General features: G+C 45.4%; 1 protein-coding gene across 7 annotated transcripts in view; it reads left to right on the top strand.

The window, feature by feature from the left end:
* Positions 1 to 20,200, top strand: part of MEGF11 (multiple EGF like domains 11) — a 345,431-nt gene that overhangs the window by 244,668 nt on the left and 80,563 nt on the right. For all 7 annotated transcript variants that reach the window (XM_083411873.1, XM_083411869.1, XM_083411871.1 and 4 more), the window contains 3 exons: positions 12,500 to 12,620; positions 15,250 to 15,413; positions 16,175 to 16,277. In XM_083411873.1, coding sequence (XP_083267999.1) covers positions 12,500 to 12,620; positions 15,250 to 15,413; positions 16,175 to 16,277 — 388 coding nt within the window. The remainder of the gene's footprint in view (positions 1 to 12,499; positions 12,621 to 15,249; positions 15,414 to 16,174; positions 16,278 to 20,200) is intronic.

Here is a 20,200-nt window from a genome sequence, read left to right as displayed (position 1 = left end):
TGGAAGAGACCCTGAGGGTAATCTGGTCCAACCTCCTGCAATGCAGGAATCTCAACTAAAGCATCCATGAAAGAAACTTCAGCTTAAGTGGATGGTGCATATTCTGCTTTTTTATATAAATAAATATGGTGAACAACATATTCTGTGGCCTGTATACATTTTGCAGATTAAAGATATGTGCATGTATTTCCTTAGGTTTCATCATTCTGTGCCTGCCAGTTACTCAGGGGGTCAATGGACTGTGTCATCAACCGCCATCGTATCCTTCTGGTCACTTTGCAGGAGTGGTCCAATGGGGTTACTATGCTCCAGTTGGCTCTGGCCATTCCTAAAAGACAGGTCTCAGAAGGTGGTGCTGGGAGACCATTGCTTTTAAGCAAGGATCAGCTATGCTCCAGAGTGCCTGACCTCAATGAGGCTTGAAGTCAATCAGCTGGTCATGAGTGATGACTTCAAGCTTTGCTTCCAGCATGGATGAGTTGCGCTCAGGACTTCATAATCAGAAACTCTGGAGTGCAACTGATCTGTGTTTGTCTTGCATTTGAAAGCTGAATTCAAGGTCCACCTGCTGAGGAACAAGCAGGAATGCACCTTAAGGCTCCAAATTTGTTATTTTGCAGCCATATATTTATCTGCCCCGTCGGTCGGTCCCAGCGCCTGCCAACCTAGCAGTTTGAAAGCACCCTCGGGTGCAAGTAGATAAATAGGGACCGCTTACCAGCGGGAAGGTAAACGGCGTTCCGTGTGCTGCGCTGGCTCGCCAGATGCAGCTTGTCACGCTGGCCACGTGACCCGGAAGTGTCTGTGGACAGCGCTGGCTCCCGGCCTATAGAGTGATATGAGCGCACAACCCTAGAGTCTGGCAAGACTGGCCCGTACGGGAAGGTGTACCTTTACCTTTATTTATCTGCCCAGATGCCATTTTTTACATCAGATGTAGGGCAGGTGGATGCAGCTTGGGGGAACCAGCATTGTGGAGCAAATTAGGATTCCTGGAGGGTCTAATCTGGCCCATAGGCCAGAGGTTATGAAGTTGCCTTTTACTGAATCAGGCCATTGGTCTGTCTAGCTCACTATTGTCTACATTGACTGGCAATGGATTTCCAGGATCTCCCAGCTAAGGCTGAGGATTCCCAGTATTGGTACTGGGACCTTCTTCATGCAAAGCAGCTGCTTTACTGCTGAGCTACAAAACGATAACCAAAACAATAACCTTCCAAAACTATAACCCACACTTGCTTTGATCACTACACCACACTGCCTCTCACATCTCAACCTTCCAGGGGACCATATTCAGCATATTTTTATCATCCATATTACAATTGCACAATGTATCCGTGTTCTTCACATAATGAACAAAACTTCCCTTGGCCTTAAGCTATTGATTAGAGAATGCGGGGAAAGGGAGTTTATAAAATTTGCAAAAAAGGCTTCTCCTTTTAATGTCAGAAATGAACCTGGAGCTGAGACTGTCGGATCCATTGAGGGGCTGTGATGGCAATTTAACTCATTTAAATGATCGGTTTCCCTTTGATATGATTCCAGATGTACTTTTAGTGCAGGGGGGGGGGACTATTCTCGTCTGAAGTTTCTGGAAGAAGAAGAAAACTCGGGAGGGGGTGACGTTCAATGGAGCTCCTGTCCTTTTATCCTTGATTTAGTGAGCATATCAGATGCTCCGCTTTGTTAACAGCCCTTTTCATTTGTAAAATAAATCCAGCTATTTTATTGGGCTGTTTTTGTTAGCGATCACCAGCATAAATTTTGCGCTATGTGAGATTGGGGTAGGTATTACGGCACAGCAGTTGTCCAATTAAGTGGAGCATCGCTGGCAAAAAAAAAAGCCAGCTTTTCATTTTGCAAGTTATCTATGGGCGCAAGAGGACTTTGTGTGTGTGCGTGTGTGATTTTCATTTTGCACATTATCTATGGGCGCAAGAGGACATACAGTGTGATCCCCCCCCCCCAATTGTACTAGGAACATCTTCTATCCTGTGCTATTTAACCAGCTGTGGATCTCTTACTGCTGGCAACACAGAAGATAAAAGGCACCTGTTTTCTCCTAAAGAAAGGTGCCTTTTCCTCCCAACATTCCAGAAAGCCAAACATTCATACAGGGGTTTTTGGGGGGTTTTTTTAAAAAAAGAGTTAAAAGATACCAGTAGCAGAGAGCTACTTTTGTAGAATCTGTTTTCACACCTATCAGGGAGAATTCAAACTGGATTTCCCATAGATCATTGAAAAAGATCCCAGGGAAGTTTACAATAAGTACACACTATGCATTAAAACACACACACAAGAAAACAGCACAAAAGTTTAAAAGAGCAGGGTGAGAGCTAAAATGCTTCAAGGGTGTGGGAGGATGAAACACTGTTTGCCTAGTGCCCATTAGATGACAAGGTCAAGTGTGTACTTGGCCCTGTTTAGAAAATAGAAGTGATGGGGTATCAGGACTGGTGGTCTGGAGAGGGGGGAAATATTCACTGGAAATAATCTGCAATTAGGAAGGGTTTGAAGATACGGCCGGAGGAGTAGCCATTACAACCTGGTAATACGGAGGCTCCACGTTCAAATCAATGGGTGTTAGAATTCTATATGAAAGGAGAGGGCAAGCATATTCCTGGGAAGATAACCTTTTCTTATGTCTGGTAATCAAGATACTCTCAGTTCATCTGAGCTTGAGCTTAGCATGTATTGCTTGTGTCCTGTTTCTTTCTGTATGTAACATTCCGAGTTGTTCAGGGTTTGTTGCTCCAGTTTCATTTCTGCCCTGGGACTTTAGGGTGAAGGCTGGATAATAAATTGTAGCCATAGTAATCATCACCATCATAATGCTTCACCCTGCGCATACTATGGAACTTGCTCCCACAGCTTTCCGACAGGTATCTGGGTGGCCACTGTGAGAATAGGATGATGATGATGGATTAGATGGGTCATTGGCTCCTCTTATGTTCTTTAATTTGAGGTTCCTTCCTTAGCCTGAATAAATCTGGTGCAGAGGGGAAAGCATCTGAATCTCACTGCTGATGGCATTTGACACATGCCCAGAGGATTGCTTCCAAGCAACCCAAAAGTACTTTGTCACAGTTTTGTTAGAACCTTTTTCAAAAAACTAACTATCTCCCTTTTAACAATGTCTGCATACTCCCCCTGGTACCTAGGGAAAGAATGGAACTGTCAGTTTGGGTCCTCCAAGTTCCCCACTCTTCAAGTCTTAAATCCAGCTCTCCACATTTCTGCAGCAATTTGTGAATTTCTTTTTTAACCCCCATGAAAACTTGTCTGCATTTCAGTGACCATTTCTCCTAATAAACACATGCTGTCTTGATTAATGTACTGTACACATTTTCCCTAAAATAATGCATTTTTGTAAACATTGGTTAGAGTTCTTCCTTGAGGAAGAGTGCATTTCAGAGGGTGGCATCAGTATTTGGGTTCTCACATTGTTTCAGAAAGTGAGAGAAAGATAAGGTCACCTTTGAATGTGAACAGAACTGAATTTCTCCCCCATCCCTACTCATGTCAAACTATCTGTATTTTTAGACCCAGACCCTGACTGTATCCTCTGCTGCTTCTTGACCTCCCAGATCTCATTCAGTTACACAGAATATTTAAAAGTCACCAGAGGGAGAGGACAACTTCAGCCCTTTGCTTCTCCTCCTCCTTGTCCTTCCTCTGTGTCTGCCCTGTGTTCATATTTGTGGCAGTCTCCTGGGATTTTGCAGTGACGTCCCTGGGTTTCGGCTTTGTGCCAGGGCCTCTTTGCAACTTGTTGACATGTCTCTTCCATTTGGCTCCCTTAATTGGCAATGTGGGCATGTCGCATTGCATTTCCGTTGCCGCTGCCTTTCGGTACCGCAGGGGCCCAGTACCTTGACTTTAGACTTCAGACTGAGTTTATTTCATCTCCATTTCACAGGGCAATCTAGCCTTCGCCAATCTCCTTCCTTCCTTTTCATCCACTTTTAACACTTAGGAATTTTTATATTGCTTTGTCAAAGGCACCTGCTTAGAGACCTGTCTGGCTCTTTGCATATCAAGAGCAGGGAGCTGGTTTCCTCTGTGGTTCAGATTCCAAATTGGGAATGGGAGGGGGGTAACGACCTGAGAAATGATTGAAAACCTCTACAATAGAATTAAAGCCTTTTATTTCACTTTCTATTTAGCTGCATTCCTCAGGGGCCCTTTGAAAGAAATGTATGCAAATCTTAGAACTTAATTCCATGCCTCACAAATAGCCTCCAAGCAGCTTTCTGACCACTACAGGGGAGAGAGAGAGAGAGAGACACAGAGACAGAGAGAGAGTAAAGAATAACATGTGAACAGGGCTTGCATGGATGCTGTCCTGCTGTAAAGGTAAAGGGACCCCTGACCATTAGGTCCAGTCATGGCCGACTCTGGGGTTGCGGCGCTCATCTCGCTTTATTGGCCAAGGGAGCCGGCGTACAGCTTCCAGGTCATGTGGCCAGCATGACTAAGCCACTTCTGGCAAACCAAAGCAGTGCACGGAAATGCCGTTTACCTTCCCGCCGGAGTGGTACCTATTTAACTACTTGCACTTTGATGTGCTTTTGAACTGCTAGGTTGGCAGGAGCAGGGAACAAACAATGGGAGCTCACCCCGTCGAGGGGATTCGAACTGCTGACCTTCTGATCGGCAAGTCCTAGGCTCTGTGGTTTAACCCACAGTGCAACCCGCGTCCCTGCTGTAGGTACAGACAAATCTGCCACTCTTGCTTCCTCAATCTTCCAGTCTTAAATTCAGCTCTCCCAACTTCCACCTCTGCTTCCCAGTCCTAGCTGGAGATACTTCCAGGGATTGAAACTGGGACCTTCTGGATGCAAAGCAGGTGTCCCATCACTTAGCTTGAACCTTCGCCTAAGCGCTGATAATAGTCTGTTAGATCATTAAAAGCAACAACAACAAATGCTCTTAGAGTATAATCCAATTGGAATGAGTTTTCATTTGTTAGTCCTTGTTAATCTTGAATGCTTCCAGGAGCAGATCTTTAAACTTTGCTGAGATGTGCTTGGGCATCTATGGAGCTCCTTCACTCTCCATGGCCTCTGGAAGAACTCCAAAAACTTGTATTAATAGTAAGTTGCAGAAATGTTTTCTTTCCTCTCTCATAATGCTAGAATTGGGGGGCATCCAATGAGACTGAATGTTGGAAGATTCAAGACAGGCAATAGAAAGTACTTTCTACACACAGCACATAGAATATGGAACTCAGAGGGAGTGTTGACCATCAAGTTGGACTACTTTACAAGATGATGGCTGCCAGCCACAATGGTTAGGTTTTACCTCCCTTGTTGGGCTTCCACTTGGAGCATCGGGTTGGCCACTGTGAGAGCAGGACACTAGGTTAGATGGACCTTTGACTTGATCAAGCAGAACTCTTCTTATGTTCATAGCAGTGGAAAGTGGATGGTGATTCTTATCCAGCCCTTGAAGTTCACTACGCCCTGGGAATAATTTACAACAGGGCATTCAGCAATTCAGTAATTTAGGGCAGCCACAAAGCACCTACACCTGCATGCAAAACAGGGTCCCTTTTGCCCTGTTACTTGGTACCTGGATAGTTGCAGTCCTCCCTTTTCCTACTAAATATTCATGGCATAAACAAAGTCGCCGGTTTTCTGTTTGAACAACTCAATGAGTTTGTTTTACCGCTTTGACCTTAAATAACAAACTGATCTTACATGGCAAGGAGTCTGAATAACAATGCTGTTCAGTCAAACGCTTGACTGCACTCTCGCTCCTCCTCACCCTTTCCTTTATGAATGTTTTCATGGCTGAAATGGTTGGGTCCACCCAGGTCCTCCTGCCAGGGCACACTAAAAGAGAGTTTTAATCAGAGGAGATATTTCCAGCTAAACCCATTCCACTGGAAATAGGAAGCTGCCTTATACTGAGCCAGATCATTGAATCCATCTAGTTCCACACTGAGTGGCAGCAGCTCTCTTGGGTTACAGACAAGGAGTGTCTCCCAACCCTAGCTGGAGATGCCTGGGATTGAACTTGGAACCTTCTGCATGCATGGTAGATGCTCTAACCGCTGAACTATGGCCATTCCCTGCTATTGCCCTGAGAAAAAAAATAACCCTCCTGGGGAAAAACCTGTTTTGCATTGCTCAAGTGTCTGTGCTCACGTTGATCTCCATGGGCTCTGTGGTTTTTATCTGCCAGACTACCAAACATTTTCTTGAGTGGCCTCTTGAGTGCCCAACCCTATCAACAGGCAGGGTGAGGCAGCTGCTTCAGATGAGAGATTACAAGTGGCAGGCAACAGCAGCTAGTCTGCTGCCCCATGTCAGCTTCTGGACACGCAGTGTGAGACAGTTAGGCAACAGCACAGTTCTTTGCAAATGTTTGCCAGGGAGTGGACATTTGCAGGGGAGAACAGTGGTACCTTGGGTTAAGAACTTAGTTCGTTCTGGAGGTCCGTTCTTAACCTGAAACTGTTCTTAACCTGAGGTACCACTTTAGCTAATGTGGCCTTCTGCTGCCGCCGCACAATTTCTGTTCTCATCCCGAAGCAAAGTTCTTAACCCGAAGTACTATTTCTGGGTTAGCGGAGTCTGTAACCTGAAGCGTCTGTAACCTGAAGCGTCTGTAACCCGAGATACCACTGTATTGCCAGCCAGGATGGGGTGCTTATCTTTTCCCCTCCCGGCTCCCACCCATGGAGTCTCCCCTGCAAATGCCCCTCTGACTGCGCTTAACTTGTTTTCTGCCCACTAAGCTTTGAGGGAACGGGCTGGGGAGGTGGGCATTTGCCAGGAGAAATCAGCAAGTATAGAAAGGATAAATTATTGCTTCTCTTGCCTGGCTACCTTCTCCTACAAATGGGCCCGTTCTCTCTTCCCACCTCCCACCCCGCCAAATGTTCCCACATTTGCATTATCTCAGCATGTTCAGGTTTGCTGAGATCTCACGTAGTTCCTCCCTCAGCAGACCTGCAAGTTCTCATCCATGCAACAGGATCCCTGGGGCTGTTTATCTCACATCATGACCCGTCCTCCCTGCCCAGTATTTTATCATTAGCACCAATAACAGCACCTGCAGAGAGCTATTAGCAGCGCTCCAAGAGGAAACTCATCCTTCCAGAGATCATTGTTCTTTTTGGAAGGCTAAAGACATGACTGTCCTGCCTGGGGCTGATGGGCTTTGCAGTCCAAAAACATCTGGAGGGAAGGCTGATTCAGAGTTTTAGATCTGCTGTGTGTGTACCTGAGAAGCACCCCTCTTAATTTCCACAGGAACCCAATTAGGGAACTCAGTCTGTTCTCCCCACTTTGATATGGGAGGCCATATGTTCCCCTGCGGGGGATTGCTTGTCAGGAGCTGAGGTGGGTTAATTGTAAATGTTGCCCTTAAGTTAGCAAATACACACATCCATATCTAGGATCTGCATCAGTGCACTGGAATGTTTGAGGAGGACATCCCACAGCATTTAAATACATCCACGGTTTATGAAATAAATCGGCTTATCTGGCATAGCAGATTCTGGGATCAAGCAACCCCTGTATTTTTGTCACTCAGACCTGCAGAGATAAAGGTGTCTATTGGTACCTTTCACCTACTCTCTGGATTTTATAAACATCTTTGGCCCCTGCAAATTGTACATTTCCTACAGCACCCTCCCTTGATGGGGGAGCAATGGCTTTTATTTCACCAAATTCCCTCTGTGTCTCTTTTAATGTACTCTACTTCATACCCTTGCCTTACTCATGATGCTGGGGGGGGCACAAAAAAAATGTGCATTTTACATTTTTGAAAGAGAAACAGGAAAAGAAGAAATAAATACAACATTCTCACTAAATCAGTAGTGGGTGACCATTTTTTTCCTGTTGGGGGCCACATCATGGGCGGTGGGTGGGGCCTGAGCCAAAGGTGGGGGAGGCAACCCCATTTTCTCTCTCTTTTTTGCAACCCTTTTGAGACCCTAGGAGCCCATCCTCCGTAGCTAACTCATCTTCGTTTACTCTTCTTGGCACCAGTCAGCACAAGGGGTAAGAAGACTGCTTCTCCGTGACTAAAAAGTTTGCCTTTCATGCTGATTGGGCATTTCTAAGATGCTGGAGACTGAGACTCTTCTGTAGAAACACAAACGGGTCTTTATCCCCTACTCCCCATGACCCTTGACCACTACACCTCTGCATGGGACCCCTCGAATGTGCAGCTGTCCCACCTGAAGCCTGATGCAGTCCATGCAAGCTGCCATTCACCATGAAGGGTGGAAAGAGTCAGGTATCCATATTGTGTCTGCCACCACCCTGCTAATATGACAGTTTCCATTATATCATTTCAATGAGAAAATACATGGATAAAACCACAGCAAAAAAAAAAAATCAATAACAGAGAGAGAGGGCAGTGGTTCATTCTGGGATTGATCAAAGTTTCGTTCTTTGGCTAAAATCAGCCAACAGAGTGGGAGCGAGAATTAGATCCAGAATCCAGCTTTTGGTGGGAGACTAACCTTTTTGTCTTATGATATCTTTCTCATGGAAATTACATTATGGAAATCTCCATAACAGCCAGGGGAGGAGAGTCAGATACAATACAGATACCTGTCCTCATTCCCCCCCCCCCAAACATTGTGGTGAAGAGCAGCTTGCATGGGGGGGGGGAGGGTTAACGTGGGGAGAAGGAAGCAAGCATTTCCATTGAGCTCAGGAACAGAGAACAGCCCTTTCAAATCAGCCCTTTAAGCTGAAATCCCACAGCAAACAATTAACTGCCGATGAATCTTCACGTGGTCCATATGGAATCCTCAGCTGTGGGAAAAAGAGGCATTAAATATCAGTCTATTTATGGCGAGATTCCTTAATATAGCCATAACACCTTTCCCCCACTTCCCATGGGGTGGGTGGGTTATACATTTTGAATTTAATTCACTATCCTTTCTCGTTTCATGCTGCCTCCAGTGGTACCCTTTCTGCTGGAATGTTCCGTACTGATTAAGTTGCCAAACTGCCCAGAAGGAAAAGGGTGGGAGAGAAGGGAGGGAGAGAACGGTCACCATATGGAGCCCAGATGTTGATTAATTTCGGTAAATGGGATAGGAATCTGAAACACCATATTGCAAGAGAAAAGATCCGCTAACACTTGATCCCCAGCCTAATAGAATATATACTCATTAATGACTGGCAAGGAAGAGAGCCTGTTGCAATCATCGTCAGAGGTGGGGAGGTTGCGGGTGCGTCAATTGGATAGCAGTGCCCACGTGCATCTCATTCCGTAAGCCAGGCTCCCCAAATTGAGGTGAAAATGTTAATGATTTTTGCATTTAGAATTAATCCCTGCTTGGAGCGGCTACAGCTGGTTTGAATCATATGTTTTCTGGTATAGAAGCTAAAAGGGCAATCCTATGTCTGTCTGGGATGCGGGTGGTGCTGTGGGTTAAACCACAGAGCCTAGGACTTGCCGATCAGAAGGTCAGTGGTTTGAATCCCCGCGACGGGGTGAGCTCCCGTTGCTCGGTCCCTGCTCCTGCCCACCTAGCAGTTCAAAAGCACGTCAAAGTGCAAGTAAATAAATAGGTACCACTCCGGCGGGAAGGTAAACGGCATTTCCGTGCACTGCTCTGGTTCGCCAGAAATGGCTTGGTCATGCTGGCCACATGACCCGGAAGCTGTATGCCGGCTCCCTCGACCAATAAAGCGAGATGAGTGCCGCAACCCCAGAGTCGGTCATGATTGGACCTAATGGTCAGGGATCCCTTTACCTTTACCTTTATGTCTGTCTACTTTGAAGTAAGCCCCACTGTGTTCAGTAGGCCTTGTAGTCTGGCAACTGTGCATAGGATTGAAGCCCTCTTAGCAGTCCCACCACCCGCAAAAGCTCTGTGGGATGGGGGCCTGGGAGAGGGCATTCTCTGTGGCCACCTTTAAGGAGATGTGCGTGGCACCTTCATTGTGCAGTTTTCAGCAGATGTAGAAGACACACGTCTTCATCCTGGCCTTCCACCATACCTGAGGGCAGCAGACTAGCTTAGAGGAAGCAGCACATGCTGCTGCCGCTTGCCTCACACAATCCCTCACCTCACGTTGCCTAATGGTAGGGCCGGCCCTTTCAGAGGAAATGCTTGGCAGTCTGTCTGATAAAAAGCCATAGTGGCCATGGAATATCACCATATTTTGAACTGCTTCTTCTTAATGATAAACTGTTGGAACAAATAGCAGTTGTGGGGGGTGGCAGGAAACCAGGGAGGGACCCTGATCAGATCAAGAGCACACTCTAGAATGGTGGGGACACGACTGTTTTCCTTCTTCAAAACAAAAGTGACCGGTTTAAGCACACTTTAAAAAAATGTGTGCTTTAAAAAAATGTGCAAAGACATGTAGTGTTGGCCTTAGAGGGGAAGTTCCCTCATCCCTCATTTCTTGCTCAGCGAATGCCAAGCTCTTCTGTCTCTGAACTAAAGGAGTGGCCTTGAGGATTATTATCATGCGAAGGTTGATGGGACCTTTCTCCCCCCCCCCCCGAGGTTTCTCCACACACCCCTTGACCTTAACATTTCCTACCACACATTCCTTTGGGCACCATCCTTCTCAACGAAAAAGGTCCACCTGTGTACTAGTTTTCCCTGGCCACTGTGAGAAAAAGATGCTGGACTAGATGGAGCCCTGGCCTGATCCAGTAGCACCTTCTTATGTTCACTGATTTCCATTGTTAGCTCAGTGCTTCAGTCCAGGTTCAGTAGACGAATGCAATAATGTAACCTTCTGACTTAATGTTTTGAGATTCCATAAAGCATATATATTCCGGCCTTTCCATTGCACAGATGAACTTCAGTTTTTCAACTTTCTTGGGGCACAGACATTTCCCCCTCCCTTTTATTTGTGCTAATTTGCAGAGCATCTCATACATTGATTTTGCAATATAAATAATACATCATTATGTATGCTCAGCAGTTTCTCTGGGATTTGAAAATATCACTTCTTTGGGGCCTTGTTTGTTTGTTTGTTTGCTTATTTTGCCTCTGCGAGGAGACCAAGCTTCGCACGACATTAAGCCCTTGTCGTCTTTTGTGATTAGCGCTTTGTCCGTGATGTTTTTCTTAATGAGCAAACAGCTGTTCAGAGAGATTTGCCATTTTACCTTTCCTACCTCCCGCTGTACGGCTGCCAATAATTTGTCCCTGTTCTCCTTTTGCGCCAATCCAAAAGAAACCATTGTGATGCTGTCAGTTCCTGGGAAACAATGGACATTGTGTAGAAGGACTTTGTCTAAACTGGAGATGGCAATGGCTGGATAGCCCAGGCTGCTTTTCAGACCCGGAGATGCTTCCTTAGAATGTTGAGAATCTCAGCTTTGCTGCTATGATGGTTCAACCTTTCAAGGATAACTTTAAATGTGATGCAAAACCTGAAAGGTGTTTCAACAAGATTCATAGCAGTTTCCCACTTCTGCAGTATTTCAGAGTCACTTAAGAACATCATAAGAGCCTGCTGGGTCAAAGCAACAGGCTATTTAGTCCAGCATCCTATTCTCACATTGGCCAACCAGATGCCTGTGGGAAGCTCACAAACATAATTCAAGCACAATAACACACGCCACACTTCTGCATTCTCCAGAAACCAGTATTCAGAAAAACTGACTGTGGAGGCAGAGCAACAGCCATCATGGCTAATAGCCATTGGCAACCTTCTTCTTCATGAATTGGTTCAATCCTCTTTTAAAATCATCCAAGTTGATGGCTATCCCAGTTTCATGTGGGAGTGAGTTCCATGGATTAACTGTGCACTGTTTAACTTCTGGTGTGATTCGTTTCCTACACAGGATGCTGGAAGCAGCATGCAGATTGTTCTGTGTATTTTTTTCTCTGTGTCTATTTACATGTTTTGAGATGCTGCAAGCCACTGTGTTGTTACATTATACCTTAGGGACAGCCTGAACCAAGCTTACCAGTGTGGTGTAGTGGTTAAGAGCATTAGTCTCGTAATCTGGGGAACCGGGTTCACATCTCCGGTCCTCCACATGCAGCTGCTGGGTGACCTTGGACTAGTCACACTTCTCTGAAGTCTCTCAGCCCCACTCATCTCACAGAGTGTTTGTTGTGGGGGAGGAAGGGAAAGGAGAATGTGAGCCGCTTTGAGACTCCTTAGGGTAGTGATAAAGCGGGATATCAAATCCAAACTCCTCCTCTTCTTCTTCTTCTTCCACCCTCTAGTTGCTTTGAACTACAGCTCTCATCAGCCCAGCGTTACCGTATATGGCCATGCTGCCTGGGGCTAATGCAAGTGGTGGTCAATACATCTAGAAGTTACCAAGCTAAAGAAGGCTGCCTTAGCAAATTACTCTTTCTGAGCATTCTTCCAGCTGCCCTCAGGGATTCAGTTGTATCATCCTTGAGGGAAGTGCAAGGAGTCTGGGCCTTCTCAGTAGAGATGGGCAAGTTCTACGATCCTCTTATTAGCTTCTGACCTGGCCACGATTACCTGGACCCCATACTTCTCCTTCTTCCTCAGCTTGGTTTCATTTTGGTTTGCAGGGAGAAGACTGCTCTGTCGTTTGTGCAGCCGGAACATACGGAGGCAACTGCTCATTGGTTTGCAACTGCAGAAACGAGGGCGGGTGCTCCCCAGTGGACGGTTCGTGCTTTTGCAGAGAAGGTAAAGGTTGCCCTGCTTCAAGGGCTACCATAAGGTAGCATAAATCATACTCTCCTGTGCTAAAATGTTTACCAAATGGCTCCAGGCTGTGAAGCAGGTCAGGATCTCTCAAGTTAGTAGTAAATCATAACATGGAGTGTTATGCTGCCCTTCGGGGTCGATGTTTGTGTTTTTCCAGGAATCAGGTAACATTGGTGTACTCCTGCTACTATGTGTATCTGAAGAAGTGTGCATGCACACAAAAGCTCATACCAATAACAAACTTAGTTGGTCTCTAAGGTGCTAGTGGAAGGAATTTTTTTATCCTGCTACTATGATATGGTTGACACATGCATGTCTGTCAGTTGACAATAAGTGATGGCTTTCGCATGTTGATGGGCTGTCATAGAGCAAATGCCTGAGTCACATTGTGCTTTTACTTCCAAATACTTGTGTGTGTGTGTGTGTGTGTGTGTGTGCACTGTACACCTAAAAATGTTAACAATATTTCATTTTGTAAGTTACTGATCACACAGTAAATTGTGTATTACTCTGCATATCATGTAGGTACAAGTATCAGGGATGGCTGCAGTTCTCTGAGTGAATGCTCAGCAGCACACAGGAACATCAGAAGCTGCCTTACACTAAGTCAGATCATTGGTCCATCAAGATTGCCATTGTCCCACAGCATACCCACTCCTCCCAAACAAACTGAGAAATATACCCACAACACTTAACAGGTACACACAGACCATGCTCAAAGCATGGAAAGCAGAAATAGGCAAACTATCCCCAACCCCATCCCCACTAATTCCCCTGGTGTATCGCCCATTATTCCATCACGCAGCACAAAACCTCCAGATTAAAACCTGGCAAACCAAAGGCTTATATCGCCTAATAGATTTCTATAAAAATAAAAAACCTTTGTCAACACAAGAAATACAGGACAAACTAGAAGACACCCAAATGCTCTGGTTATCACACCATCAATTACATTAAATTATCCTCTTAAATTATCCAGTAGTAAAATCAGCAGCAACTAGGCCCCTGACAACCTTCGAAAACCTCCTCCTAACAACAAAGGGACATGCAAAGGGATGGTATCCACAATATACAAAATACTACTCCAAAATCCCATGAACCCCCAGATGCAATTAAAAAACAATGGGAAGATGACATAGGCCAGTGGACCAGAATATGGTCTAACCCCCCCCCCTTTAAATCCATATCAACGAAAAGAAAAGAACTCACTCTGAAACTCACCTACAGGTGGTACCTAACACCAAGAAAACTAGCACTAATGCGCCCAGGAACTTCACCTAAATGCTGGAGAGGGTGCACCTCCACAGGCACATACCTCCACATGTGGTGGAATGCCCCAAAATCCAACTATTCTGGACAACAGCCATACAAGAAATATGTAAAATAACTAAGCGAGTATTAGAAATCACCCCAGAATTAACCCTACTAAACATCTTCCAAGACAATAACACCCATTTACGTCACAAAGAAGTCATAACCCACCTACTTTCAGCAGCCAGAAACATCATAACCAGACACTGGAGAGACCTGTCAGGAGTAAGCATGGACCAATGGTACCAAATAGTATGGGAACAGCCCTACTAGAAAAATTAACCAATAAACTGAAACTGACACAGGGACAAATAGAAGAAGACGCCTTCACTCTGGTATGGCTCCCCATTATCACATACACAGCCCAAGAAGACAACAAGAATCCACCAACAGCATACAAATCAATATGGCTAACCTGATCCAAAACACCCACCTACCCCACTCACACATGAAAACAAAGCTCACCACAGCCAATCACAAATGAACAACCACACCCTAGGCCACCTGCAACCTCCCTCACCACCAAAGGAGCACAATCGAATAGCAGAGAACCTGCACAAGCGACGCTGACACGAAACCCCATACATACATTAAGTAAAATAGAAACATCGCCACCCGACCCCACCCCCACTCGCCTTTCCCCCCTCCACCTCTCTCCCCCATTTCTTCCTAATGTAACACTAATCTCTCAACAAATGAAACTGATCTGTAAAAATGTTACTTGGAATAAAAATTTACCAAAAAAAATTGGCATTGTCTACACTGACTCTGCACAAATCTATGGCACTTAGGTAGAAATTTCACATCCCCTCAGACCATGAAGATTTTCAGTTGAATGTTCTCACACACTTCAATTGTGAAAGTTGAATTCTGATGGCTTGATTCCCGTGTTTGCTTTCGTCTTGGCCATTCCTGTGTGGCTAACACAGCCTTCCCCAAAACTCCAGCCCTCACCATACGTTCCAAAGCATGTTCTGCCCTACTGATTGGAAACATGACAAGAAATCTAGATGGCACAGTTGCTGGCAGGGTAGCCAAGATGATCCAGTTTTCTAGGGCAAAGGACAAGATGGTGCCGCCTATTCCATGTACTGAATAACTGGCAATTGACTCCTATTTCAGCACTAGTGACTGGACAGCGCACTGTACTTCACTTGAGCCACATACGCACCCCTGTCTGCTCCACATCCCTCAGCTTCTGCCACCTGGGGCAGCTTCATTGTCCTTCCTAATAGCAAGGTCTGCTCTAACGGGGGTAATGGTTGGCACATCTGACTTGTGCTCTGTCTTGTTCCAGGGTGGCAGGGAGCAGATTGTTCCATTCCGTGTCCGAGTGGCACTTGGGGTCTCAACTGCAACCAGTCATGTTACTGTGCCAATGGAGCCGCCTGCAACCCTGTGGATGGATTCTGCCTTTGCTCTCCTGGCTGGCAAGGGGATTTCTGTGACCAGCCCTGCCCTGTAAGTCTACTTTTGATTCTTATCCAGGTCAGTAATTAGGGTGCCATTGACCTAAGAACAGCATCCAAGCGAAGGGAACAAAACGTCTTTTCAGTGTTGTGCATGAAAATGCCCAGATCAGTCATTAACATCTATGCTAGGACATCCACCCCACCCCGCCTCATGAAGGCTGCAAGGTCCCTCCAACTTTTGCAGAAGAAGATATCTGTACTCAGAACAACTCTGCTTTTGCTTTGCTTTTCAGATCTGCATCCTAAAACAGTTAAAATGTTTGAAAAGCAATTGCAGTTAAAAACATCTAAAAACTATTACAGTAAAAAACATCTAAAAACTATTACAGTTAAAACATTCTAAAAGCAATGTTATCATTAAAAACATTATTCCATCCAATGATCTTGTGGTTGCCAAGAACACTTTTCTCCAGCCACCAAATTCCTGGGCAAACAAGAAAGGTTTCAAATTCCTCCTGAAAGTTAATAATGATGGAGATGCACTTTACTAGGGAGGGCATTCCACAACCATAGAGCCACCCCTGAAAAGGCCCTGCCATGAGTGAGTGCCAACCAGGCAGGCCCTGTTGGCAGAACCACCAACAAGGCCTCACCTGCTGATTGTAGGGTCTGAGATGGTTGGTACTTGGAAAAAGCAGGCGTTTAGGTCTAATTACAATCACAACTACCAGAGTGGCTGGTAGGAAAATGTAGAGATATATATATAACTAACTAAGAGCCTTTCCCGTTCTCTGTTTCTTTTTCTGGTAGGACGGGACATATGGCCTGAACTGCAGCGAACACTGTGATTGTAACCATGCAGATGGATGTGATCCAGTTACAGGTTATTGTTGCTGCCTTGCTGGTTGGACAGGTAAAAATGGCAAGCTGACAAGTATGTTATCCTGCAGCTCTATCCATTACCAGTTCAAGTGCCACACTTTGCCTTTAAACCTTTTTTTAAAAATCCCATTGAGGCCAGTGAGATCTTCATTGATACCTTAAGGGCCCCTCCAGACTGCTAGTGGTTTGTGTGTGTTGTTTTGTTTTTTGCAAGTGTCTTCTGGAACATGTCATTGATGCAGTAATAGTGTATTAGTGGTGGATTTGTACAGGAACAACCACAGATCATTCTGTTTTATCAGATGTTCTGTGGTGCTTCCCGAATGATACAGCATCATATTTGTCACACACATCCTGGACCATTTGCGGCATAAAGGGTTACAGGACTTCAGCAGCAACTGGTGGCACATGCACGTCCTGAAACATTTGCAAGCACAAACAATATTGAAAGCACGTCACCCCACAGAGGCCTGGGCAGAGGGTGATCCCAACAGAGACTGGCCAAATGTGAATGTGAGGCCAGGATCTTACCTTGAGAGGCATCAGTGGCAGCAGCAGGGTTGCCGCAACAAACAGCTGTGCAAGCCTTTGGGAGGCAGAGATGCGAGAGGGCATCAGAGGAGGGAGGGAAGGAAAAACAGACAGAGGCTAGTGTTGCCCATGGCACCCCTGACCATCATTCAAGGCACCCTAAGGTGCCACAGTACACTGGTTGAAAAGCACTGGTCTAGAGTAAAGCCCAGAATTCTCCCAGATGCTCCCGTCCTGTTTTGATTGTCAGTGTTGACAAATATTGCAGCACACTTTATTACAGTGGTACCTCAGGTTACATACGCTTCAGGTTACAGAATCCGCTAACCCAGAAATATTACCTCGGGTTAAGAACTTTGCTTCAGGATGAGAACAGAAATTGTGCTCCAGCGGGAGGCCCCATTAGCTAAAGTGGTGCTTCAGGTTAAGAACAATTTCAGATTACGAACGGACCTCCGGAACAAATTAAGTACTTAACCCGAGGTACCACTGTATTCACATTTTACTGAGGCTGAAGCTGAGAGGCAGAGTAAGGTTGCCCATTTAAGACTGTGTCTGAGGTGGGAATCACTTGCCAACAATGGCTCTGTTTAATTCAAACAGCCAGCGGTTTCTGCCGCTAATGGCATTATTTTTAGAAATGCTGCTTCAATGTTGCCGCTGTGACTGCAGAGTCACACTGAGCGACAGCTGTGGCTCTGAAGATACATTAGTGATAGGATTTCTTGGGAAATTTGGCTGCTCCCCTCAACAGGAGAGATACGGACCAGCATTAAAACCAGCTACCAAGTTTTGGGTTCTGGAGTGCCGAGCCTTAATTACTGGCGATGGACAACTTTTGCCGCCTTCTCTCTGTCGAGCGGTGTCATCATCACAGCAGCAAGCCCTCCCAAGAAAACAATGGGGTTGCAGAGGAAGCGATGTGAAGGGCTCCCAAATCAAAAGGCAACTTTTTATAATTAAACAGCATGGAAGGAAGGACGCAAGGAGGGAAGGAGAGGAGAGTGAGAGATGGGAGTTGCGTTGCTTAGGAACCATTTGTAGCGGGGCCTTGGCGCTGCAGAGTTCCATCCGCCGGCCAAGCTCCCCCACTGCCCTTTTGATTGACGGCCCTTGCAGTCATCCCTCTGAGCTGCCAGGTGCTCACTGGCCTCTTTCTGTCAGGGGTGAACTCCATAAGGGCAACTGCACAAGGTTGTTGTCACTGAAACAACAAAGAGCCTTGCTGGACTATTACCAAATTTATTGTGACATAAACAGGGACTGTCAGCAAAATAGGGCCAGAAGATCTAGACCCATAAGAGGAGTCTGCTGCATCAGGCAAGTGGCCCTTCTAGTCCAGATTCCTGTTCTCACATTGGCCAGTCAGTTGCCTTTGGGAAATGGAGGAGGGGTCATGCTTTAGACCAGCTGTTTCTTAAACTGGCGAAGTTCTTGCAGATGCCTCCTTGCCTACTTAGAGAAGAGACCATGTGGCTCCTGATTAAAGAGGATCATTCATGTGACCAGTCCAACAAGCATTGCTGTCTAGACCACATTTGCCCTCTGTGACATTGTTCCAATCTCTCTATGGAGTCTGTGGTTGGCTGGGATCACTCCAGAGGAGCGAGATCAGTGAAGGGGAATTGGCATCCACCCTGAGAAATTAATGACAATAAATAGCAGTGAATGTGGCCTTTAAAAAAAGACCAAAGCGAGGGTGTTTGGGTGGTCATTTCGAACTCCTTAAAGCTGGCTTAGTCAACCTGGTGCATCTAAATCTTTTCGACTACAATTCAAGTTGACCCCAGATAGTATAACCATATGTATTGGGGCTGATGGGAGCTGTAGTTCAGCACATTAGGTTGGCAAAGGCTACCTTAAAAGCATAATGTTCATCCTGAAACAATTTGTGGATGAACACTGGTTAAAAAAACAAGCAAGCAAGCAAACTTCCTGTATGTAGAAAATCAGCATCTATAGGGGAATGCTAGCCCAGCTGGGATTTTTTTTTTTTTAATTGGGAAACATTATTTTAAACCTACGCTTTCCAGTCCTTGCACTCTGAAGTGGTGTGTTGCTAGTAGCACATAATATTTGTGAATTGCAATATTTCTGGCTTTGATGTTTGTGTATTAGTGTGCTTGGAGAAACATCTTTACACTTTTAAAATCCTGCTAGGAACATAGGAAGCTGCATTATATTGAATCAGACTATGGGTCCATCTAGCTCAGTATTGCCTGCACTGACTGGCAGCAGCTCTCCAGGTTTTACATTTCCCATCCCTGCTTGGAGAATCTGGGGGTTTGAACCTGGGACTGTCTACATGCAAAGCAGACGCTTTGCCACTGAACAACTCTTGATGGTTTGCTGTTTGGAGCGATGCTTTTGGTGTGCTGTGAAATTTCCTCTTCCTATTTACAAAACTTGAAACTGAGCAAGACCCTTGTAAGAAATTATACTTGCAGTTTCAAGTCACAGGGATCAGACATCAGATTCTTATGGCTTTCATATTATTGTTTGAAGTTGTGAACTGTATCATGTTGTCCGTTTTGCAAACACGACATTATCAATAATAGAGTGCCAAACTTGTTGGGGGTGGGGAGGGGGGAAATTGCTGTCCTGGTTTTTTTACTAATTAGAGATGGCCTAGAAAAGATCAGAAAAGTTCAGGAATTTCTGAAGGTTTTGCTCTCTGCAGCTCATGAGGGTAAGCCAATTCAAATGACTCTCTGATGCTAATGGCCAACGAAAGTCTGATCTAAAAAAAGTTATTCTGTGTGTTCACCCACCCCCAAAAAAAGGAATTTGCATTGATGTCAGGAGCTGAGTGCAAGAGATCAATGGGAGGGGAAATAACTGGGTTTTCTTTCCTCTTTAAAGTAGGTTCTCAAGATACTACTCATTAAAAAAAAAAAAAACCTCCCAGAAACTAATAATATGAGTGAGGCAGACAGGAAGCACAGGGGAGAGAACTTGGATAAAAGTCTTCAAGGGATTTGTGGATAAAAGTCTTCAAGGGGTTTGTACAGGACTTCTGTGTCTTAATTTTTTCCTTAACATTTGTCATCCATCTTATCAAGTCAGGTAACAGCAACATACAGTACTGAACAACCCCACCCTGTGATAAATAACTGACATCCATACTGGTAGCAACCACAGAATAAGCAGGCACAGACAGATAGGATAGTAGATAGAGAACAAACATCAACATCATTTTTCATGGTAGCCTTGGATCCTCAGGTATTCTGTAGTTTTTGGTGTGGACTTCCCTCTGCCTGACAGTGTCCAGAGATGCTACCCCAGATGCTACCCCAGAGTTGCAGCTGCCTCTTCTCCTGCCCTCTTTCTACCTCCTGCCTGATCCACCAGGTGATAAAGAAATAGTGCTGGCAGCAAGTACCACTAAAAATGTCGTGGATGTAAACATGCCCATAAATCTTC

The sequence above is a fragment of the Podarcis tiliguerta genome (genome assembly GCF_965153285.1).
Source record: "Podarcis tiliguerta genome assembly, chromosome: 14".
Taxonomy (NCBI): Eukaryota; Metazoa; Chordata; class Lepidosauria; order Squamata; family Lacertidae; genus Podarcis; species Podarcis tiliguerta.
Note: the sequence above shows the minus strand (reverse complement) of the source record. Positions and strands in the feature narration are given on the sequence as shown.